General features: G+C 40.1%; 1 protein-coding gene across 2 annotated transcripts; it reads right to left on the bottom strand.

Moving 5' to 3' along the window:
- Window positions 1–1,952: 1,952 nt before the first annotated feature.
- STYK1 (serine/threonine/tyrosine kinase 1) lies at window positions 1,953–26,180 on the bottom strand. Of its 2 annotated transcripts, none has more exons than XM_037164819.2 (10): window positions 25,730–26,180; window positions 18,418–18,563; window positions 17,857–17,991; window positions 15,149–15,412; window positions 14,024–14,205; window positions 12,251–12,334; window positions 9,634–9,842; window positions 8,025–8,065; window positions 7,345–7,441; window positions 1,953–5,078 (listed from the first exon to the last, which is right to left on the bottom strand). In XM_037164819.2, the coding sequence occupies exons 2-10, from the start codon at window positions 18,479–18,481 to the stop codon at window positions 4,874–4,876; spliced, it is 1,281 nt and encodes a 426-aa protein (XP_037020714.2). In that variant the 5' UTR covers window positions 18,482–18,563; window positions 25,730–26,180; the 3' UTR covers window positions 1,953–4,873. The 2 variants fall into 2 exon arrangements, with proteins under 2 accessions (XP_037020714.2, XP_037020713.2); XM_037164818.2 differs by lacking the exon at window positions 25,730–26,180 and adding an exon at window positions 20,339–20,503.

Below are 26,180 nucleotides of genomic sequence, written 5' to 3' on the forward strand. Positions count from 1 at the left end.
TAAACCCGGATTGGGGATGTTAGACCGGAATACTGCCCTTCCCCCTCCAAGGTTTCTAACACAGGCCTTTCCCCTTTGGGCTTCCCAAGTGGCAACTTGAGACCTTTAAATAACAGAGACAAAGTAGACAGAATCCATGAAACAGGAGCGCTGAAATTGTGAACACACAGAAAGTGAAAATCCCGACATTCGTATATAAAGAGGACTTTGTTTTTTAATAATGAAACTTCTTTCCATTGGTAAGGGTTAAGCTTTAGTGCCCTGTGGAGTTGTGGCAGTAGCAAGATCAAGTGAGTCCAGTGTCGTATTTCACAGAACTCAAACAAATATTTCAAAAATTTATGTGGAATGACAAAACACCCCACATATCAACAGCAATCCTGAGGAATAAAAACAAAATTGAAGGAATCAGACTGCTTAATAGCAAACTATACAATAAGGCCTATTCAAGACAGCATGTACTGGCATATAAACAGACATACAGATCAAAGGACAGAATAGAGAGCCCAGAAATAAACCCTCCCCTTTATAGCCAACAGTTGACAGAGACAGCAAGACATACAATGGGCTGAAGAAAGTTTATTCAGTAAGTGGTGTTGGGGAAATTGGACAGATACATGCAGAAAAATGAAACTACACTGCCCTCTTACTCCACACACAAGAACACATTCAAAATGGATTAAAGACTTAAATGTTAGACCCCCAAACCATAAAAATCTTAGAATATATAGGCAGTAAAATCTCAGACATTGCTCATAGCAATATTTTATCATATCTCCCCAGACAAGGGAAATAAAAGAAAAAATAAACAAATGGGACTACATTAAACTTAAAAGTTTTGCACAGCAAAAGAAAACATCAACAAAATAAAAAGACAACCCAGGAATGGGAGAACAAATTCACCACTACATCTGATAAGGAATTAATAGCCAAAATTTATAAAGAACTTACAAAATTCAATACCCCCCGCAAAAAAGTAATAAATCCAATTTAAAAATGGTCAAAAGACCTGAATAGACACTTCTCCAAAGAGGTTATACAGATGGCCAATAGACATATGAAAAGATGCTCAATGTCACTAATCGTTAGAGAGACGCAAACTAAAACCACAATGAGATACTACCTCACACTTTTCAGAATGGCTATCATCAATAAATCAACAAACAACAAATGCCGGAAAGAATGTGGAGAAAGGGGAACCCTTTTGTGCTATTTGTGAGAATGCAGAGTGATACAATCACTTTAGAAAGCAATATGGAAATATCTCAAAAAATGAAAAATAGGTCTGCCTTTTGACCCAGCTATCCCACTTCTGGGGTTATGTACAAAGAAACCCAAAACACTAATTCAAAAGAAAATAAGCACCCCTAAATTCATTGCAGTGTTACTTATAATTGCCAAGATATGGAAGCAGTCCAAGTGTCCATTAGTAAGATGAGTGGGTAAAACAACTATGGGACATTTACACAATAGAATATTACTTGGCAGTAAAAAAAGAAAATTTTACCCTTGTGAAAACATGAATGGACCTGGAGAACATTGTGTTAAGTGAAATAAGCCAGTGAGAGAAAGACAAATACCATATGACTTCACTCATATGTGGAATCTAATGAACAAACTCAACGAACAAGCAAAATAGAGACACTCTTAGACAGAAATCATGATGACAGCTAGAGTGGGGGAAGTTGGGAGGTAGAGGGACTGAGCAAAAAGGACTCATGGCCATGGACAATGGTGTGGTGATTGCAGGGGGAAGGTGGGGTAAAAGAGGGTTAAATGGTAATGGAAAAAATACAATAAAAATTTTAACAAATACAAATTTTGATATTTTGAATATCAAAAAAAAATAGATCAAATGGCTTAGCTCACGTTTCTTACCAGACAGAATTAAACTGGGGAAGTAAGGAATGCTCCTGTGCGGGATGAGTTTTGACTGACAGTGAAGAATAAGGTGAACTTTTACAGAAAGTTTATGTTTCACCCACTCTTGATTATCCTTCTTTTACCAACGTACAGAGGGAACTTGTCTGTTGATGACCTTTAGCCTTCAGTGGGCTTCAGTAAAAAGAACGGCAGTCCGAAGACCTGGGATCATTCCCAACACTTACCTCTACCTAACCTCCTTTAAGTCACTGTCTCTAAGCTTATTTGTTCATCAACCAAATGAATATATTACAATCAACTTGACCAAGCTCATACAATTGTTGAGAGCATAAAATAACATATATGTAAAATGATTTAAAATTTATAAAGCATTATACAATGAGCTTTATAGCAGGTTTTCCTATGTGCCAGAACTGGTTATACACTTAATAGAAAAATCAAATCCTGGAAATACCTGGTATAGCTGGTAAATCAAAGATGCCAGACATATAATATCCCTCTTGGAGAAAGCCTGGCAAAGTGAGGAAAAGACCTAATTTTCTTTTTGTTATAAGTGTGTGTGGGTGTGTGTGTACATTTTATTACTTTTTATGCCATTACAATTGTCCCAATTTTTCCCCTTTACACCCCTCCACCCAGCCTGCCCCTCACTTCCACAGTCAATCCCCACACCACCGTCCATGTCCAAGATGCAGTTTTCTGAGAATAAATAATTTAGTGTATCCAGTGTTCCAGACCTGAATCCAGAAAAACAAAATCATGGGTAAAAATTTAATATAGCAATTATCTGGTTCTTTTCCCCTTCCAAAAGCAAATATTAACACATGGTATGAACGAACAATGTCATGACGTCCCAATTTCCTCTTACCTCACTGTGCTCCCACCCCACTTGCCTCTTGTCAGTTCTACAGTTTCTTGCCTCAGAATTTCCACACACGTAGTCCTGGAAGTCTCTCCTCAGTCTGCCAGGCTGACTCACGCATCCCTACGGTCTCACTTTAAATGCCATCTCCTCAGGCAGCCCCTCTGTTTTATAATCCCTCCTACTAGCTTACACTTTTCTTCATAGCACTTAAGTACAATGTGTAATTTGCAAATATTCATACAAATATGTGCATAATGTCTTACTTTGTAGACTGTGCTCAAAAGCTATTTCTTGTATTCAACACCTAGTACAATATCTGGCAGTGTTGTCCTTAATACTCAGCTTTAAAAAAATATTTCAATAAATAAATACTGTGTAAATTTGACTCCAAAGAACAGCCTAGAAGCAATGATGAGATCCCCTGAGGCTTTATCAGTTTGTGCCAAGCCGCTCAACCTCCCTTCACTGTGCGGCCGCTTACCATCCATTTCAATTCTGACGAGTCACTGTGGCATTCCTGAGGGCGTGAGAATCATTATTTAGTTGGATGACTCATCATGACTCCATCAGGATCTTAACTTCTACAAAATAATTCAGCTGCCAGTCATCTTTCCTACAGGAGGCTTAGATGTCCTTCCTAGAGTGCCTCGAGCGAGCAGTCTTTAAAATCACAGATCACATGTCAGCTGAATTGCCACCATCATAGTTTCAGTATTTTGCAAAGTAGGAGACTACTGTCGTCCTCCAGAAGCTCTCATAAAAATGATGACTTCAACCTTTTAGTCACGTGGCGCTTGAACCACAACATTGCCTTTAGGTATATGGGACTGATGACCAAGGTTTCCTTCCTGGCCAAGTTAGATTTTAAACAAAAAAGACATAAAAGATTCTAGGACAGGAAGGAGGAAAAAAATTAACATTTACTGAGCACGTATTATGTGCCAGATCCTATACAAATACTCTCATTCAGTCCTCACAGCAACCCTGTGAGGTTGAGTATTACACCCATGTTATGTTTTTCTGGCAATGTAGATTATCTCTTGAATTTTTCTGTCGACATTAACTTCCATTTATTTACTTTTATCCTTGCTACTGTAGAGATTTTAGCAGCTGTATACCTGAAAACCCACTTTCATTCAATAAATATTAATTTAATGAAATAAGTTTCACAGTACATCAATGGATGATTGAAAATAGGAAGCTACTATCCTTTCTAAGATATCCTTTGCTAGGCCTTGTTAAACACCTCCTGGCCTACTAAGCATTCTTGCTTGGCTTCCGCATTTTCTATTTACTAAATGCACACCATATATTAATCATCAGCCTCATTGGACTCAGTCTCCTTAGTCTTATAGGGACCAGGAAGCCAGCCTGATTAAAAAAAAATACATGTTGAAATGTTCTTAATCATACAATGATTAACTCATACAATGATTAAGGTCCCCTCTCTAGCTTCTAGTTAAAAATAGCATCAACAGGGCTCACCTGCCTCAGCATTAGGTAGAAGGGGACCATGTTTCTCTTACCTACGCCCCGGGGATACTCGGAAATTTCCCCTTGTGGTTCTCCTCCAGCCCTGCCCGAAGGGACCATTACGCGGAACGTCACGTCTTTCCTCCAACTTGTCTCTGAAGGATGACCTTGGTCCACATCTATATCTCTGAGCAAACAGAACCTTTCATTTTCTTTCTCATCAGCTCCCTTTTTGGCTTTCTATTTCCTCATTCAATTCTAATTTCCCTGGACCTTATAATGGTCTAGAAAAAAACATACTTCAAGAGGAAACTAGCCTGTGGTGAGAGGGGCCAGCTTGTTTGTGCCGTGGCCCCCCAAAATGGCAGGTTTCTAGAACCTCCTTTGTAGCACCACTGTGTGCCATTTCTACCCTGAGTCTTTAGGACTGGGACAGCATAAAGGAAACTGGATTTTGTCCACCTAAAGGATACAGGTGCGTAGCGTCTCACCCAGCATCATTTCACATGTCTAGGGAAATGTGTAGGGGGAGACCCAGGCTCCCCGTGACCCTTCTCCCTTTGCGTCCCACTGGAAAGTCCATCCTCTGTTCTCAGAGGAATTGGTTCCTAGAGTAAATTATCTTGCATAAATGTTCGTGCCCCCGGATCTTCAAAGGATGCTGTAGCTGTGGGAAAGGCTCTCCACGCTGATGCCTGCCACAGCTGCATACAGTTCGGGAACCACCAGCTCTGGTACTTGCAACACAACTTTGTCATCCGCAGTCTGAGCAGCAGTGTTTACGCGGGAGCAGAGCTCTCTAAGAGAGGGGCGGCTGTCCGCTTTCCAGCGCCAGCAGGACTTCATAAGACTGTACCTGAAAGGGAAACCAGAAAAACTGACTGGCTTGGCAAGGCGGTTATATGAGGAACACGTCTCCTCACCTAACCAACCTTAACAAAGCACCCTGCAGTTCTTTAATCTACTTCTCATTGTCCTGACTACTCTATTCTCCCCAGAGATTAATACTCATCGTGTCTTCTTAATACTGACTCTCTTAATGTCACCTTCTCAACAGAGCCCTTTTTATCACAGGAGTGACTGAAGACTTTTCAGGCTACAGTCAGAATAACAGCAGTTCTCCCCCCATTCTATCGACAAAAGCTCTTTCAGAAATTGCGCTCTCATCTTTAGATGTTACTAACTTGCGGCACTCCAGACAGTTGCTAGAACTTATCTACCAGTAAAAGGTACACGACAGACAGGAAAATAAGAAGTTATGGTACAGCATAGGGAATGTAGTCCATGATATTGTAATAACTATGTATGGTTATGAGTCGGGTACCAAACTTACTGAGGTGTGCACTTCATAGGTTATGTAAATGTCTGATCACTACGTTGCCCCCTGAAACTAGTGTATTGTCAACTGTAACTGAAAAATAAAAAATATTTAAAAACATACAAGAAGTTATGGGAGATTATTCATATTAATTTTGGATAATGCAATTAGGTTTTCCTTCCATTAATCCAGGTCATCCCGACCTTTTGTAATTGACCTTCCAGAAATTGTTTTAACCTAAATAAAGGCATTTACCACCTTCAGACTAGCTTTTCTCCAGTCCGGTTTAGAGCATGTGTAATGCTGTTTTCACCTTCATCACACCTCATCCCTGCTGAAGAACTCACAGAGGTTCCCCACTGCCTACCCTATGAAGTCCATAGCCTACCACTAGCTCCTCTACCACATAGGCCTTGCCTTAGTGAAGCCTTCTCCTGGCCGAAAGCCCAGTCGGAGTCTTGCTAGGCCCTAGAGGTGGTTATTGACACCCAATTCTGCTTTGCTCATGCTGTGCCCAACTCCTTGAATGTCCTCTCTGTCCTACTGGATGGTTTTAAATCTCAATTCCTCTGTGAAACTGTCCCTTGTAAACCTCAGCCCCTCACTGCGTTTCCCATGCTCACGAGTGTTGTGCAATGAGACTTTATGAAAGATGCTGCTTGAATAGAACTGCTAATATTTAAACTGATTGTGTAAGGCATGGAAGTGGAACTAACACACATTGTTTCATTGTAGCTTCACAATAACTTTGAGGTAGGATTACCATCATACCTATTTTAAAATAGGAAAACAATATATAGTAAAGTAGCAGGACTAGAACTGAACATATGTCTTCTCAACTCTGAGATGAGTCCGAGCTTTTAACCATTCTATTTATTGCCTGACATTTTATGATTATTTTCATATTGTTTCAGATATCTCATCTGATGTTAAGTTTTTCAGGATTAGCTACTTTATCGGTTAAGTGTCTCCCCCAGTATCAAGGACAGCCTTTCATTCATAGAAAGCTTGCAAGAAATACTTGTCAGCAATTTGATTCCAGAATGCCTAGCTAGCATCACTACACTAGGTATATTTATAGTTACAACAGTTAACATTTATAATGTGGTTGATATAGTAAGTGTTTACTGTATGGAAACCCACCTTAAAAATTGCCCTTTCAATGCTGAAAGATTTACAAAATAGCAACAATTTCAATGGAAATAGATAATAACATGTTATAGTCTCTACTGCCTTCTCATGAATAATTTAATAGTTTCTTATGTTCTGTAACCATCTCTTCTGTACTTCTGTGCTTACAATTTCTTCCCACCTCCTTCTTCCAGTTGGCTTCTAATGTGCTCAGAGCTGAAAAGTCAGATAGTCAGATAGTCGATAGTTTCTGAAAGTGAAATCCTAAATAAGAGCCGATGCAGTGGATTTTATGATGGCTGCGTTACAGCTGAGGCTGGCGGTCTCTGACTGAGACGGACACCAAAACAAATAAGAGACCACTGTACATGCACTGCATCTGGTCTGCTTCTTACCTGTTTTAGAAGCTTCTAGAAGAACTGAATTCTATCAGATTTAGATTCCTAACATAGTCCTCAGTGGTTGCACACTGTGTGTGGGTACACACATATACATTATGCATATGTATATGTAGTATATGACATATAAGCAGATGTGTTTTACCGCACAAGTTTGGTATAGGGATGTACATTAGCACAGAAAAGACAGCTAGAAGTGATGGCTGAAAAGAGCATGATGGATAGGGAGCAAAAGGGATTTGGAATGAGAAGAGTAGGCCTTAAAAGCCACTTACATGGTATGTGTGCAACTACTGGGTCTCTTCATGACTTCCCCTCTTTGGAGATGCTGCAGAATGCTGATAGGGGGGACTTCAGGATACGGTGGTGCCCCTGTTGGTATGGAAAGAATCAGAGTAGCGAGAGAACTTTAGCTGCCCTAGAGTAGAAGCTAGAACTAACACTGCTCTCCATCCTCCTGGGCCAATTGCCTGCAAAAGGTAAGTAAATATAAACCGTAAGAAAAAGACTAGATATAATATAGTTGCTCCACAGTGATCAAGCATAGAGATAGCCTAGAGAAACTTGGTGCAGTGAAAGTGTTTGAGGGAAAAACTGATAATTCAGGAGAATGTTGAGTCACTAAAAAAGTTAACAAGATAAAGCAAAGAATAATACCTGCCGGCCATTCCCCTAATGAGGGAAGGTACTGCAGTTTCTCAATCAAATGGGTTAATAAATCTGAAGACAACATTTTTATGTTATTGAGGATCACTCTTGGAATTACCTTTTGTATTTTAAAACATCCTTGGAATTGGTCAAGTGTTGAGGGAAGAAAAAGAGAAAGCAAGCAAAAGAAAGTTAAAAGAAGGATTTCATGTCAGCCCAGCTCGAGCCTCAGAGATGGTACTGAAACCCTTTCCAAATACCCATGTCCTCCATCACTCAAAGAAACATACTGCACACAGGTACATACCTAGTGTCACCATTTCATAAAGCAGGATACCAAAGGACCATCTGTAAAAGAAACAGTCATTTACTTCATTTCTATTTCTGCCTTTCCTAAAGAGAGCCCACTTAAATACCGGACGCCTTCAGGAAAAGCGCTATAAAGAAGGGAATGAAAGGGCACAGAGGGTGTCTGATAAAGTGACCCAAATAACAGTGCCATCAGAAAGCATTTCTGTCCAGTTCCCTTGGAGTCCAATCTCTTTGAGGACAGGATTTATGTCTCCTTTTTTCCCTATATTTCATAGGAATAGGTGTTTACTATTATTGACTAAGTGATGGGTGTGTGTTTACATGAACACATAAACACATTCACCCAAACAGAAATTCCCCTCTGCACAGCTTGCATCCTTTTTATTCCTTCCAGCTGAAATTCTAGACTTTATTCTTAGCACAAGGCCAAGTGAGATTTATAATTCACCTACTATTCCCTCAGGAGATCTAGTAGCCCAAACCTAGAATCAATGTTAACAGAACAAGCTTGGAATACATATTTCCCTAAGCAATATAATTTGAAAGATGTGTATTTCACTACTCTATGACATCATCATTAAATGAATACTATTTCCCAGTTAAGCTTAATACTCTCCGATTTCTATTGAAGAGCAGGCATCAGTGAGGCAGCAATGGAAGTCTCTAAACCATAATTAACTGACATTGTAAATTTTCTCTGTCATTCATGACATTGACAACTAGTAAAATAGTCTATGCTACATCTATGCAATCTCCAAGCACTTGAGTTATATGGTTACCCAAAGTTAATTGCGATTCTTCACAGTCCTGTTTATTACAGTCATGCACATAATTATGTAATCAATTAAATGTTTATTATGCACATTAATTCAATATAAATTCAAGAACACATTAGCTCCCTGAAAAGTAAGTGAAATACTTTGAATACTTTGAAAATTTTCTATAAAAATAAGCTGCTGAAAAGGAAGTGGTATCAAATTGTGTGGGTGACACAATTGTAAAAATTAGGAAAAATAACAATAAATGTGTGGTCAAATTGCTTCACATATGTTTTCAAGTTTCTCATTTAAAATCATCCCAATATGAAATGTAAAAATAATTCTCTATGGATACATTCAAGAAACAACATGTAACACCACTTTGCAGGTCCATCCTCATAAAAAAGGCCTTGGCCCTCCTCCAAAAGATCAATAAATACTCATCTATATGTTTTAAGTTAAATTATTTGGCATATGTATACTTCTTTCTATTTTAATAATTCCTGATTTAACTAGGCTTTCGATTAATTGCACCCACATCCTTCAGATAGAAAGGACTTTACTAGGTATCATTGTGAATAATCTTTTCATTTTTCTTTTTGCTTTCTTAATTAAGGCTGCTAATCTAACACAGAAGGAATATTTCAAAGGCACTGAAAAAGGTTGCAGCAGATGCCAAATATGAGCTCTGTCACATGACACACATTTCTGCTTGAGAGTCTGTCTGACTTCTAATTAGAGATCTCATTCATAGACATAATTGGCAACAGATGCTGCCACGGGCAGGAACCAGGGGGCACGCAGGTCAAGAAGGAAAGAAATCCAAAGGGCAGGAACAAGCCGTACATGTCTCCTTGGATGCCAGCTGGCCTCAGCAGCAGCCGTTCTGGGGCGAGCCACTTGAGAGGTATGGTGCGAGCAGGGGAGATAGCCCCCTGGGTGTGGACTTCATAAGCCAGGCCCAGTCCACAGAGCTTAGCAGTCAGGTCACATTGGATCAGAATATTGCGGGCTGCCACATCCCCATGGAACAGATGTTTATCCTGAAGAAATTCCTGTCAATATAAGATCAAAGATAGACCAGCTGTCTGAGGCCATGGCTGGGATCACACCCGAGAAGAAGCGGTGCTAAGAATCATCAAAAAGGCAAGAACATTTGCTACTCCAAACAATTCTCATTAATACTGATATATATATATGTGTGTGTGTATATATATACGTATACATATATATATATATATATATATGCATACAATGTCCAAGCCATGATAGTGAACCAAACATTTTGCAATTCTCCAACCAAACGTGTTCTGAGCCAGTATTTCTCATGTGTGGGGTTTTTTTAGCTATAAAATTGTTTAGTATTACCAAACTGCACAAATAATCCAAGTAACATTAATACTCAGTTTGGAAAGTCTAGTCACCTACTGGGCGTCCAGCCCTAACCCCTGCCTGACTCCATCCCTCTCTTAGAGAGGAAAAGGGAGCAGGGGTCAGGTTTCCAGCAGCAGTCTCCAAACGAGGTAATGTGCACATAGGGAAACTCAGGGTCATAACGATACATCATATGAAGTTTTATCTCACTTTAATCCTAAAATAACAAGGTGAGATGTGCTAAGGAAGCATCTTTTAGGTAAATCTAAATGATTACCCAAGGCCACAGGCCACACAGTTTCAGCCAGGCTGAACATCAGAACTGCCTAAGAGCTTTCTAAAAATAGAAGAGTTTTACTCCACATTTACTTGAATGAAATCTAGGCAAAGGGGCCTGCTGTTCATATTCTGAATAACTCTTTAAGTGACACTAAGCACAATCAGCAAGGCATTTGAGAACCTTCGCACCTGGATGCCACTGGGTTGCTGGAATCACTTGCCCCAACGCCAAGCCATCCAAGGTGTACGCAGAAACTGGAAAGCTCTGCATGACCAAGGGACCAGAGACTGAGGTCTACGATTACCAGATAACATGATAGGGAAAATGAAAGATTAAGATGGCAATTTCCAATCACTGATGAGGAAGGAAACAGTGACGAACAATCTTCTCTCCCTGGTGCAGTTTTAGAACAAATAAATTATACTATAACGAGAAGAATTAAATAATGTAGTAACTCTGGGGCTGCAAAAAGTAGGAAGAAAAGAGTATGATATTATCTTCTAACTGGTAACCTAGGGTCCCAGTGAAAGCATCCATGGGATCAACGCTTCCCAACAGGACACCTCTGCTTTTGTGGTTCAGAATACACGGAAGGTGGTATGCTGACGCCCCAACTTTATCAGCGAAATATACCAACGGGGCCCTCCAAACCCCAGAGATAATATTCAGTAATGCGATGTGCTCTCTCCCCAGCCCCGCGGGAACCTCAATTCTAACTACCGCTCTTTTCTCATCTCACTACTTCTTCTTTTCTAAGTTTCCCCTTATTGCATTTAGGTCCCCACTACATTTCATACCTCCAGATGGCAGAATACGTAAAGTAGAAACTTCACAGCTTTTCTGTATCAAATTTGTTATAGAAAATTTCTTATGTTTTTATAACAAATGCTGTTTTAAAGGTAATTCTCTAAATAATTTTATAGGCACAGTCATCTAAATTTCCTCAGCGATTTTTCTCTTTTTTGAAATTAATTAGTTAATTAATTTTTAGAGAGAGGGAAAGAGAGGGAGAGAAACTTCAGTGTGTGGTTGCCTCTCACATGCCCCACAGTGAGGAGCTGGCCCGCAACCCAGGCATGTGCCCTGACTGGGAATCGAACCAGCGACTCTTTTGTTTGCAGCCCGCGCTCAATCCACTGAGCTACACCAGCCAGGGCAGGGATTTTTTTCTTAAACCTTGAGTTCTTCTTTCTTTTATCTCTTTATTTAAGTTGGTTTAAAAATAGGAATGATCTTCCTATTATCCCTTCTTATTCCTGCTCTCCCATTTGTTCCTTCTTTTTAAAGTACATGGATCCCTGTTACATTCAGTACCAAAGCAGGTCTCCAACCAGACGTGTTCCGAACTAGTGCTTCTTGTTTTTCAGGTCTAAAATGGTACACTTCCTCCTGGGTCTGTAGCCTTTTGCCCATTTACTTTATCTTCTTATATCTTTTCCCAATCTGTTTCCCTATTTGCCCTTTTTACATCTATTAATATTCCTATGTATAGGGAAGTAAGAGTATGAAGCCCTGGTTTTCAAACTTTAAGACTGAGAAACTTTTTAAAACCTTTCCTGCTCTTTCTAAAAACCCTAAAGTGACTACTGTCCACCCAGAATGACCAATCCTATAGGATACTATCTAACCATTTCATAAAGAAAGAACTGAAAATAATGTTTCAGTGCTTAAGCTTCCACCTTCTAACTCCCATCTGGTTTTCCTTATAATATATACTTCATTTAGGAACATAAGTATGAAAAATATGGCATCAAATGCCAGACTAACAAGAAAAATCCCGAAGGTCTGCCATCCTTTGGCCCAGCTTACCAAAGCCGAGAGGACCTGCTTCCCAATGTGATACACTTGTTTTTCCGTGATGTCGTAGAGAAGCCCATCCGTGGTCATCACATCCTAAAGAGACAGAGAAAGGCATTATATCAAGATGACGTGAACAGATTGGAAAAATAAATATGGGCAGAGATATTCTTCAATGCAGATATAAAAACTAAGAAAAAATACTAAAATAGAACTGTAAGATTCAAGGACAGACTGATATTAGAGAGTCTCAGATATGTAGAGAGACACAATGATTTATTGGACTGGAGAAAAATATAAGGAATGTAGGTGAATAGCAGAATGCAGGAAGAATTTCTTACAGAATAGCAGGTAAGAAAGCACCAGATAAAGCATCAATTGTACCCTGGGGTAGTGGGTGTGTGTGTTTAATTAAGCACAGTAACCCGACACATTTTTTTTTGAATGTCTACTATGTGCCAGATTCCATTTTAGGAGCACAACATAAGATTAAACAAAATAAATATGTCTGCTGGCCCCTGGAGTTTATAGTACGGCCAACACAAATAACTCAAAATCAAATAATCATATGCAAATGTACAATTACATACCCATAAGTACCATGAAGGGAATGTAAAAGACAGCATATGATGGTAGGGGAAGGAGAACCAATTCAGTTGTTGAGCAAGGAAAGCCTTGGATGAGATTGGAAGGATGAGTGGGCGTTGACCATACAAAGAAGAGAGGGGAGAAGTCTGGTGTAAAAAGGGGAGAAAAAGCCTGCAAAGATAATCTGAAAGAGAGAAGCCTAGTAACACTGAAAAAAACAGAAAAAAGCTGGTGAGGCTAGAGCACAGAACAAGTCACAGATGGATAAGCTCTTTAAAAGGGTTAAAGCACCTAGAGACTTGTGCAGGGTCCCATTTGTGTCACGAGGTGGGAGACGTCAGCTGGGCCCCTTTTTGTGCACATTTAGTGGTAAAAGAATTAGCACAATGAGGAGACCTGTTTAATATCAGTCTTTCTCACTGGCAAGTAAAGAACTAAGTAAGGAAACATGTAGTGCATCAGAAAGAGGGATATATAGAAAAGTAGGGAAATTGAAAAAGATTTGTACTTTCGGTGGAAATTAATTTTTTCATGTATGAGTTTGAGATACAAAAGCTTAAAAGATGAATCCCTCCTCAGCTCAACCCTGGCATAGTAGGGGGATGTTACAGAATGGAAAATACAACAACAATCAGTAATAAATAGTTATGTTGTTATGTAATTGTCATTATAACAGCTATTATTTTGAGTGTTTGCCATTACCAATGACTGCTATGTTCTTACATATGTAATTTCTTTAATGTTCATAGTAATTTATAATTACTCCCATTTTACAGATTCAGAAAACGCAGGCTCAGAGAGACAACTTGCCCAAACGCACGCAGCTGGTAGGAGATGGAGCCTGGAGCCTACACTGTGAATCTGCACTGCCAGTGTGGTAGTGGCCACTGGACACCTGTGGCTATTTAAATGTGAATTATTTAACATGACATGAAACTAAAACTTCAGGTACTCAGTCACATCAGCCACATTTCAAGTGTTCTATCGCCACATGGGATTAGTGGCTACCATATTGGACAGCACAGATATAAAACACTGATATCACCATAAGAAGTTCTATTGGGTGATGACGCTCAATTACTCTGTATGCTATTATACTATCTTTCTACTTTGTTACTTGTCAGGCTAATTGACATGTGAACATCTAATCAGCCAGGTAAAGCGTTTCCTTTCTAACACCTCCACCCTACTGCTCACCCGGCGGCAGGTCCAGAGAAAGCTGAGCAGGTCCCCCGGGGCCACATCCTCCAACACCATATAGAGCGGCTCTTGTTCTGTGCAGCAGCCGTCCAGCTGCACCAGGTTCTGATGCTTCCCCAGGTACTGATGGAATTGGATTCGCCCTAAGAAATCCTGTACCTCGTGGAGCCCAGCTGGTTCTGTGGAGAACAGAAGAGCCGTTGGCAGCGACAGTCAGAACATCTTGGATAAAATGAGAAATTTGAGGCAGGAGGCAACCTCAGATGATAATTCTCAAAGCCTTGAAAATGAGTGAATATTGACAAAAAGTAAATAGGAAGGGAACAAATTAGATGATATTCACTGATCTTTTGTCAAAGGTAACATGGAATCATACGTCTTACAACTAGGTAGGTTTTCATCTGCCTAAAGAGGCAAGTGTTCTCTTCGTTTTAAAATGTTATCATGGCCTAGGCCTTTTAATTACTGTTCTTGCTTATTCTATGTTTGTTCTATGCATCAACCATTACTAGCCCATATTATGAGAATCAGCAAAAAATACATATGTATAAGTAAAAGATATCAAATAATGAAGAAAAATAAACAATCATCCTCAACATCCTCATCCAATAATAGCCAATGTTAAAATCAGTTTGAACAGCCTTGATAGGCAAAGTTGAGCTAAGGAAAGACATTTCTTTTTCTTTTTTCTTTATAAACAGTTCCTTCATAACGGAGGAATAGGTCTCACTCCAGGTATGCGTCAGGGGTAAGACCTCAGAAGTTTTTTTATTATTGATTTTTTTAGAGAGAAAGTGAGAAATATTGGCTTGCTATTCCACTTATTTATGCATTCATCGGTTGACTCCTGTATGTGCCCTGACCTGACCAAGCATCAGACCTGCAACCTTGGCACCTCAGGACGACACTCTACCCAGCTGAGCTACCTGGCCAGGGCCTAAGAAGAACATTTCTGTCTTGAGTTTTCACTTGTTAATCCCTTCTTATTCTGCACACAATTGTGATCACACTTAACCATCAATTAACATCTTAATGTCTGCAAAGCCTTTTGTTTTTACTGTTAGGGGGGTTCACAGTGGAAAAGTAAAAAGGGAAAAGGAAGTCTAACACTTCTCCATTTACCTTTTAAAGCCTTGAGGACGATAACCTTGGACTTAGCAGGGTCCCCAGTGTGCATCTTGGTTCGATAGATGGCCCCGCAACCACCATTGTAGATCTGCTCCAGAACTTCGGAGAGCTGCTCCCGCGGCACCTGCAGCTCAGCCAGGGCCTGCGTGGAAGCTTTCAGAAGGCTTTCCACTGATGTCTCCTTAAGCGGCACGAGCACGCCTCCTCCCTTTGCTCCTACTTGCCCATTTAGGCTCCTAGAGGGCACAGGGGCAGCACCTAGAACAAAGAGATGATACCAGACCGTTTTCTCCTGCCCTCAACTCCATAAAAGCAGAGCTTGAGGAAAACTGGCAAGAAAGTTCCTTTAACAATTTTTTTCTTCAGCCATTGTGGGGATATGTTCTGATGCTTCTCTGTGAACCAGCATTAATACCAACCATCTAGAACCTGTATAATAATTTCATTACTTCTAAGACAACTTAAGATGACCTCTGGAAAGTGGTAATGGCCATTTCTTTCTGTGTTTCTCAGGATCACAGTTAAATATGAATATAGTACAGAGACAGCTGAGGAAGTTTCTGAATAATACTCAGACCACAGATACCTAAAGGTGGTGGTAACTCCCAGTAGAGACTATCATTTAAGTTCATCAAATGGCCCCCAAATGTCATGGGGAGGTGTGATAACTACTCAGCTCTTAGCTGCAGTTATCCTAACTCCTTCAAACTGTCCCCATGGTCAAACATTCCACATTTCTTAGAGTTTCATTCAAAAAGTCTTTTGCTACATTCTCCCATCCTGAGCCAACTTTTCTCCACTGAATTAGAAATATTCTTTCTTTGTATTAAATCTCTGTTCATTCAATCATTTATCAATTTATTCAACAAATATCACCTTCTACATGCCAAATACTATTCTAGGTGTTAGGAATGGGCAAAGTTCAGATTCTTATGAAAATTATTTTCTAGTGGTAGGAGAGAGGAAACAGATAATAATATGCCAGGTGATGAGTGTTATGGAGGAAAACAGGGGAATAAGAAGCATCAATGATACTATTTCATGTCTGAAGGTCAGGAAAGGCCTTTGTGATGACATTTGAGAAACTCCTGGAAGCAATTAGAGAGTAAACCATATGGTATCAGGAAGCGTATTACAGACTAAAGAAACAAGAAGTCCAAAGGTATTGAATAAGGAGCATACTTGGCATATCTGAGGAAGAGTCATGAAGTCAGTACAGCTGTAATCAAGTGCAATAACTGGAAAATGGTAGCAGAGGACGCCGGAGGCGAGGGGTAGATCATGTTACACCATTGAAAGAATTTTGTTTCTTTTCATTCTAAGACGGGAGACTACTGGGGAGTATCAAGCAGATAATTGACAGGATTGACTTACACTTTAAAAGAATAATTCTGCTACTCTGAGGAGAAGATGCCATAAAGGGATAGAGGCAGAAGCAAGAAAACCAGTTGAGAGTGTCTTACAATGATCTATGAGGTGAGAGTGGTATGAGTTAACTTTGAAGGTAGAGTTAACAAGATTTGCTCATGCATTGGATATGAAGTGTGAGAGACAGGACTCAAGGACAGCTTTAGTATTTTAGACTGAACACATAGGTAGTTCGGTTTGCCTTTTACTAAGATCGAGAAAACCACTGGCAGAGGATATTTGTGAGGGAATCTTGGGGCCTTTGCTTTGGACATATTACATATGAGAAGTGTATTAAATCCCAACTGCAACGCTAGTGGTTTCAGAGAAGAATCTGGACTTCAAGGTGGGGGGGTGTATAATTAGACTAGAAAAAGCATTTGAATCTATAGGCTTAAAATGAGATAATTTAGAAAGTGACTGGAGATTTAAAGAAAAAAGTGTTTCAAGAAGAAAGAAGTACAAGATTGTTTTGAATGCTTTTGACAGGTCAGATAAGATTAGAACTCAACGTAGCTGTCATTGGTGATCCTGGAAAGAGTCGTTTTGGTGGCTGTGAGGTTAAAACCTTCTGTTTTCAGTATATTGAAAAATGTGACAAGTAGTAGTGAAAGTAAGTTCAAACAACTTCTTTGGAAAGCTTTTTTTAACAAGAGTGAATTATAAGAGAATTGGAATAAAATTTAGAGAGGGACTAAGGGTTGGCCACTATAAAGTTTCATATAACTCATGTCAGAGTTTTCCCCTTCTTTTACTCTTAGTTCCATGTACTAGCTGATTGTCTTTCATCAGAAATGCAGTGACACTCCAGAACAGCATGTTAGCACCCCCTACCTAACACTTCAAAGGTTATTATGAAGGCTACCCCTTTTCATCATATATTCCAGAGGCACAGAGTAGGGCTGGAGTGCATTATAGAGTAAGATGTCATCCTTCAAAGCTGGTAGCAAAGCCTTGGGCTTTCCCTAGTAGGTCTTGCTCCCAGATCCTTGGACATTCATAAAGCCAAATATTTGATAGTACAATGAGACCAAGAGGACAGAAACAGATCACGTGAGGCCTCTCTGGTCTATTCTGGTTTCAGCTACCACGCATGTATGGAATTTCTACTCATGAGTTCCGTACTACCTAGAGAAGAGCTCATCCCTCTCTGAATTCCAAAGGAGGGGACCCATGCCTCATCCTCTATTGCAGGGACCTAGACCTCTAGAGTGGGACTCATTGAGACTTCAGTTTTATTTTTCTGAAATCTCCATCTTCCCTGAGCATCTGTCCCACCCCAGTTCAAGCTTTACCTTGGAGTCCAGGAGACCGTTGTTGAGCTCTTTTTCCTCTGATAAAAAGCCACAAAATGACCCCAAGAATGATGAGGAAGATGCCAACCAGAAGGGCTGGGATGATGATGATTTCATACTGGTTCTCCTGGACAACTGGGGAGGAAATTAAACAGGAAGATGCGAAATGAAAGAAGAAGCCTGACTTGATGTCCACACAAGTTCCCTCACCCACCAGTCCTCAGCTCATCCAACTGAAATGGTCATCTCTTCTTTCTTCCTCTCCCATTCCAAGGAAACCCTATTGGGAGCAACTCTCTAATTAGAAACATCAATGTCCCTCTTTCCTAACCTGAAAGTGTGCTCTGTGGCTCTTCTCTTATTCTTCCCACTCAGATGAAGAAAGCAACATCTGGATCTCTGATTGCCACTTGCCACTTTTAAAAAACAACAGCCTCTAGTGCCCATTTCTTTATCAATACTGTCTTTGCGTCACTACGAATCAAATTACCCCCCTCCTAGAATTTATCCAGACCTGGGTCTCCCTTATCCTAAGGCCAGAACATAGACATCTGTACTTACTACACCACTTGTCACTGAGACTGCATTCCAGGAGCACTCGTGTCATGCCCTTCTCGTCTCCCATTGCCACACAGCTGTCCACTTCTACGCTTGAGCCACTGAGAGTGCACAGAGCACGGCTGAGAATTCCCGAGGATTGAGTCGTTCTGAAGAAAATAAAGGGGAGCACCCAGAGAATCGTGCACTCTGAAACACATCTACAGGTCCCTGGATATTAGCCTGAAATTCGGCGTCATACATTAATCTCTGTCCATCTACCTGATGCTCAGGCCAGAAGAGCTTTATTCTTTGCCTGGCATTTTTCACATAGCAAATACAGCCCTGATTTGGTCTTATTCTTTCATGCCATTGTTTCTTAAAGTATTTTTTCTATTTTATTTTTTTTTATTAAATCAAAGTATTTTTAAAGGCTCCTTTCCAACTCAAGAGCCCTGCTCCAGTGCTCACATACATTTTCATAGCATCTGTCTGAGCAATTGTGGTCCATGGGTTATATGGGAAAGATTTACCTATTTGCCTTATGCAGGTCTAATTTCATTTTGTTGCGTTTCACTTACTTCTAAAACAAAATACAGGATGGGGAAAAATATGTTTACAGTTGTTCATATGGAAAATAATACAATAATTAATAAGTAATAATACAAGATTAATTGCTGTGTTTCCTATACTCACAACCTCCTTTTGCCCCACCCTGTATTTCATTTTTTTACAAAGCTATGGAGACTATGAAGAAATAGTTGGCAGGTGTCAAGAGAGATGAATTATGCATTTGCTTTCTTTCTCAGAAACATCCCCCACTGCAGCTCCACCATCCAGAAACAGACAGCACTTAGCAGTAGAGCTGTTTGACTCAGCGGCTCTCAGAGTTCCAAGGAGCTCCCCTGCCCATCACATACAGATAGATACAGACACTCATTCCTGCCAGGACATCGACTAAAGAGAGTACCGCGATCAAGCCAATTTCTCTTTCTCTCTCTTAGACAAAAAGGAAGTATATTCATATGGTTCAAAGGTAAAAATGCAAGATGATGTACCATAAAAATATTTCTTTCAACCCATCCTTCTCTATTTCTCCCACTCCCAGTTTTCCTTCAAGTAGATTATCATTACTACAGAAATTCTTCACGTGAATCACTTTTAATTCTCTATAACGTTTGAAATGACATGTCCCAAATCCTGCATCATTCTTTCTGAAGCACACTGGTGGTTACCACCCATCCATGTATCTATAAGCTTTATTTTTGTTAACAAAAGTCTCCCCTGGCTCTATGATCATCAGGGCCTGCTTAATTAATTCTGAATGATCTGATTCAGAATTAAAATCACAAAATCTGGTGATTTTCCACTGTCTAGATAATCCTAAATATGTTATCCACTTTTGTAGTCATTTGATAGCAAGGTATAATTTTAAAAATTAGAATCGTAGCTTACGTGACATACTACACTGTACATGTTACATGAGCCATAGTGTATTATGTGTTGTGTTTTATTATTGATATTAATAAGCACAGTGCTATCTCTTGAGGCAGAGAGTTTTTTAGTGCCTGAAAAACACATGTAAAGAAGTTTCTTGACCTGGCTCAGGTTGTTGAGTTAATTACAACATTATCTCTATATGCCAAGGTTGCAGATTCAATGCCCAGCCAGGGCATATACAAAAATCAATCAATGCATAAATAAGTAATACAACAGATTGATATTTCTCTCTTTATCTCTAAAAGAAAACAATAAAAATTTTCCCAGCTCCAGCCAAGCCCCATTTTTATTATCCCTGGAGTTGCATGAGCTTGGGGAGATAAGAGTTAAATGATTTCCTTACAGTTTAGAAGACAGACAAGTGTGTGGTTGGTTAACAGAAGCCTAAGTACATAGAGAAGCAGCCTGAAGGAGGAAAATTACAGAGAGGAAAGTGAATTCTTACCTGTGGGTGGGTGCATCACAAGGAATCTGTGAAGTCAATGAATAATAAGACAGCAAAGCCCATTTCATTCAGTTTGTAAATCAAAACGGTAAGGTGCAATGTAGTTAAGAAATCTCCTCCATTCCACAAGAGCACAGGGGAGGAAAAGCACTAATAACTGGGCAAAAAACGGGGAGCCTTGATAGAGTGAAATGATGGAGGTCTTACAAATAAACATGCGTCCAGCCAGAATTCAAAAGCTACTTGAAAATCTCTCACTGCCATTCACACTCATATTTTCCCTCCTTCCTACTTCCTTTTCACTGCATTATCAAATGTAATTATTTTCATTCAGGGAGCAGCCAGTTAATGAGTTCACTCTGAGGAACAGGTTCTCTGTGCGTCATGTCTTACCACAGCACGAGTGGAAGAAAGGTCGCTCAGCAGCCAGCTCAAACTTGTGAGCTCTGCCCGGAAACCAAACTACCCACTGACTAACACGTACTGAGAAGAGTCATTTGAAGCTCAGTGTACGCATGTGCGCCCCCACAGAGGTGCTCATCGTGGGCCGCTCTCAACTATAAGCACATGGCCGCAGACCTACACCCAGCATCTCATATCCATGCTTATACTCCCACTCCTGTATGACACTTGGTACAAAGTACCCACCTTTGGACACGATATGGTCGTTTATTACATTTCCTGAAAACATAACCAATATAAGTTTTATTTGTGCATAGATAGTTTATAGAGTTAGTCATAAAAACACCTAGCCACCCAACGAAATTGGATACTGGAGCAAAAAAATAAATATATAGTGTGGTGGAGTCCAGTCAACAAATAGCTTTTCTAACTCTTTCCAAAGGTTACAGTTTGTCTAGAGGCAAATGGAGTATACCAAATAAATCTAGAAATTTTAATATATACATACCAGGCATAGCCACATATCCGTGAAAGTCCACACAAGAAGCCAACTTACCTCACAGAGCCCGCCAAAGCACTCTATCAAAAGATGCTCACATTTGCTTGTAACAATATTCCTCTCTACATTGTTTTTCTTCCTGCAATTAATATTCAATTGCCGCATGACTTTGCCGGCCCACTGTGGCCAAGCTGTGAGAAGGCATGCCCTGATGCTAAAACCTTCCAAGATGAGTCTCCCAATGGGTTAGACTCTAACCCATCTGATTCTTAGAATGCTGCTGACCGACATTTCCCTACAATATGACCAATACTCTGTCTCCTTCAATACATCCAGATAGCCCCCTCACTGTGTGGAAAAAAATAACTACGTTGGCCACTGCTTCTCCTCCTAACTGGACTGTTAAATCCTTCAGCATATAAAACACAATCCCACCTGCCTTATCTTTTCTTGCCTTTGTTCCTTGAGGTATTATTGAAGGCTCTCCCCCTACCCAAGACTCCTGCTGTAGTATATGGTCACGTATGTGGTCACAGCACCTGTGGGCAGTTGTGGTCCATGGATTATGAGGGACAGATCTACTTCACCTATGGTCCTTTTACAGGTCTAATTTTTTTTGCTGTGTATTACTTAATTTTTAAATAAGATTATTCCATTTCATTTTTATGCAATGTTAATCAGGACAATGAATAAAAAGTTGGCAGATTTTAAGTTCTCAGTTTAATGCCATATATTATGAAATTCTGGATGTTGGAATTAAGAATAGAGTAAAGCTGTAAAGTTGTTTTGCTCTGGTAACTATATTTGACAGTTGGAAAATATGTACATAGCTTGCCTGCAGTTTACACAAAACCACATTGCCAAATCTCTTCAGGGAGGGTGGTAACTAAAATAGTCCTGTTGCCTCACTTATAATTGTTATTTCTCATTTTCACTCAGTTGCTTCTGACTTTCTGTTAGCACATTTAGAAGGTTAGCCCCCCTCCAGGGGAGAATACAGTGAAGAATAGACAATGAAGAAGCAGATTCAGATAGGAAGAGAATGGGAGTGAAGTGGGGAAACCAAATCTTAGCAGATGTATAGTCTGGAGATCACATAAGTTAATAATCATAACTAGAATTGAACTAAATATTAATATTAACTCTCCAAATTCTTACAAATCCTCACAATGCAAGCACAATGCCACACTGCATCTCTACAACTGGTTTACACACAAAGACAGTTCTGTTTGTGACAACGGCAGAACTCTCACTAGTGATATTTCTGTTCAGTTAGCATGTAATAGTCTAACATAATCAGCAATCTACCATGAGTGTCCAAAAGAAACTCTTCTTGCCAAAATACACCTACAAAAAATTTTTAAAATTAGGTCCATTTTCCTGTACACTGTCTGCATATGTGTTGTGAGAAATTCCTTGACTGACCTCTGTAGAACATCTGGTACTGTGACCATAACATGTGGTTAAATCTGCTGTGCTAGCCTCACCTTCAACCTTACTACCTGCGTATCAACACAACTGGATCTGCCAGCCCCATTCTTTTTATATAGAAAAGTAATCGACCTTCCTAGATGGATGCCACACCACGCTAAAGTAGTTATTGAGATCTATGAACTTGACGGCAGAGGATGCAGAGACGTAAAGTGAAAGGGACAAAATATATAGAGACAGCAGCCCCTACACTGAGAGTCTGCCTTCTAACTCAGTCACTCAGCCTTCCCTTCTCCTCCCCCTTTCATCCTTACCCATGAGCTGTCTAGCAAAAGAAATAAAAACTTCTAATGGAATAAACATGTTAAGTTGGAAGCAAGATAGAGAAATGCTCAGATTAGAGGCTCTAGAATTACGACATTCTGAAAACAAGCTCTCTGTGTTTTCCCATCCAATAACATATACAGAACAACTACATATGCCAGGTATTCTGCCAGGCAGATACTGAGATTCGGAGACAGCAAGGTCTGAAATAGCCAGGGTTTTAAAAAAAGCAAGTAAATAGCAGAACAAGTTTCCACACACCAGTCTTTTACTTTTTTTTAAGATTTTATTTATTTATTTTTAGAGGGAGAGGGAGGGAGGGAGGAAGAAAGAGGGAGAGAAACATCGATGTGCGAGAGATACATCCATCAGTTGCCTCTCGCACACCCTCAGCTGGGGACCTGGCCCGAAACCCAGACATGTTCTCTGACTGGGAATCAAACTGGTAACTCTTTGGTTCTCAGGATTGCATTCAATCCACTGAACCACACCAGCCAGGGCCATACCCCAGTCTTGTAATTACAAACCCAATGTTCCTTAAACTATCTTACTGCACATATGCACTTGTCACTCAAATGAACAAGATCAATAGTGGTGAGAACGATTCATGTCAGAATCCGAAAGAACCATGGAAACCATAATGCTGACCAAAGTACCATAAACTAGAAAGAACAGATGGGTAGAATCTGCCTGTAAGTGTGTTCTCTAAGGTCTTACGTAGGGGGAGAGATGATGCCTGCATGTCTGTCTTCAAAATGTACTCTGAAGGTAAGAGTAGAATAAAAAAAAAGAAAACAAACAAAAAGAAAAGAGTAGAATCAGAATTTTTTTCCAGTGCTCACCAGATGATGGAATCTGGGGTCATTTTCTTTATTTGCTCACTTTCCTGGATCTGATCCTAGTCCTATTTTCTATCTTCTGCTTTTTGAAGTAAAGGGCCTAGTTCCCAGGACTAGCAATCTTCCACTGTGAGCCTGAGGGTTAGGAAGGGACCAGAAGTCCCAGAAGATGGGAGCACTGACCTAGGAATTAGGGCCACCATGCAGTGGCCCAGGCTCCACCTCTGTACTAAAGCAAACTTGAGAGAGGACACACTGAAGAGGTGACCATCTTCAAATCCGGAGAATCGGACTTGTGTAGATACCTTGCTTTCTGCCTGGTGTTATCTCCTAATGTTCAGGAGGCAAAAAGGGAGATCGATCATCCAGAGGGACCACGACTGCTCCGCCCTGCCTTCCTAGAGACCCAGGCCCTGAAATGCACATTGAACGGGTTGGAAAACAGGCTCCGCCATGGTGTCTGAAGCCCTGACACTGTTCAAAAAAGATCTTTTGACAATAAGTCTGAACATTATCAGCTTTTCCTGCTTCTTATTTTCACCTGTCTGCAGGAAACATGGGTGATATACAGTAGAGATAAGGAAGGCCAATTTGTATCTTGGATCCTCCCGAAAAGTTTGCTCTGTAAAGGAGCAAAGGGATGCAAGACAGCCCCCATAACACATGGACAAGAAGAGCAGCCCCCTAACATCACAAGCAGCGTCAGGCTTCAGCTATGATCACAGAGATGAACACGTGTCCTTTCTTTGAAGGTGTGGTACAAATTCAAGACATTAATTTTTATTATAATGATCATTCCAGTTATTGTGGTCCTGTTTTGTAATCCCGTGTCTACTATATCCAAACCTCAAAAACCCTGAAGTAATATATCCCTTTTTAGTTAGTTTTATTTGTTGGTGTATTTTTGTCATCAAAATAGCATTTACTGAAACATGAACCTTCAACCCTTTTGTACATTTTTATACACATTTTCATGTTTCATTTTCATGAAAAAACATTTTCATGTTTTTTTTATCACAGGAAAAAAATTCTTTTTTTGATTTCTCTTTTTCCTTTATCTACAGGGTTAGGCAAAAATAGGTTGACAGTTGTTCATGTGGAAAAAGACAACTTATGTCTATTATATAACTTTTTGAAATTTTACTGTTGTTCAAGTACAGTTGTCTGCACTTACTCCTCACCACTTCTCCCAGCCCATGTTTCTAAAGCAGATGCTCTTTAGCTTTCATGAGATTCTCACATGGGCTGCAATTCCCCCAAATTCTCTAGAAATGGTTTCCTTTTTGTTGGGGGGGGTGAAAGGTAGAGGCTGTTTTTCTGAATTTAAAAAAATATCTTAATCACAGTTGACATACAAGGTGACATTAGTGTAAGGTGTACAACTTAGTGACTAGACATTTATGTAACTTGTGAAGTGATCACCTCAGTTAAGTCTATTACCCGTCTGACATTATACAGTTATTAAAATATTACTGACTATAGTTCCTGTGCTGTGGTTTACATTCCCATGACTATTTCTATAACTGGTGATTTGTACATCTCAACTCCTTCCCCTTTTTCATCCACCTCCCCAACACTCCCTCTCAACAGATAATAATCAAAATGTTCTCTGTATCTACGAGTTTGTTTCTGTTTTATTTGTTCATTTATTATGTTTTTTAAGATTCCGCATATAAGGAAATCATATGAGATTTGTCTTTCTCTGTCTGACTCAGAAACAATACATCTTAAATCAGATATTGTCCCTGATTCTTTTCTCTTCCTGGGATTACAAATCAACAGCAATCACCCCAGCCCAGAATAAGTCAAGAAGAGGAGAAAGTCAAGAACACACAAAGGGCACCCCACTGTAAACACAGATTTGCTTCTGGTCCATCTGTACCTCCTTTCTCCTACCTGATTAATACTCCAGAAGACGCCTGCAGGTGCTGCTCCCAGGCTTCTTTCAAACACCTTGCTCCTGCTGTTGTCCGTCACATTGTATTCTCAAGAAGCAGTCTCCCTCTTGCAACTTACTCTGCTTGGCTTTTTCTTCTAAAGGGGCCACTTCTGGCACATTAAAAACCTTTTGGTGTTTCCCCTCATAAGTGAGGGGGTCAGTTTTGTATTCTGGCCTCTCCTCCAGCCTATCCTAGCACACTCCGCCCTCTGCAGAGAAGCACCCAGCCGAGGAGGACAGAAGAGTCAGCAAAAGAGTTCAGGAGCACACACACTCAGGCACACTCACAGACACGCGTTCCAGGGCACATGCACACAGTTTCTCCTGCTCTGATAAAGGGGTGCCAGCCCCAGGCTGGCTGAGGGACAAATGGGCAGGAGATTTCACAACCAGGAAATCCACTCAGCT

Source organism: Artibeus jamaicensis, unplaced genomic scaffold, assembly GCF_021234435.1.
Source record: "Artibeus jamaicensis isolate MK-2021 breed Jamaican fruit bat unplaced genomic scaffold, CSHL_Jam_final contig_233, whole genome shotgun sequence".
In the NCBI taxonomy this organism is placed as follows: domain Eukaryota; kingdom Metazoa; phylum Chordata; class Mammalia; order Chiroptera; family Phyllostomidae; genus Artibeus; species Artibeus jamaicensis.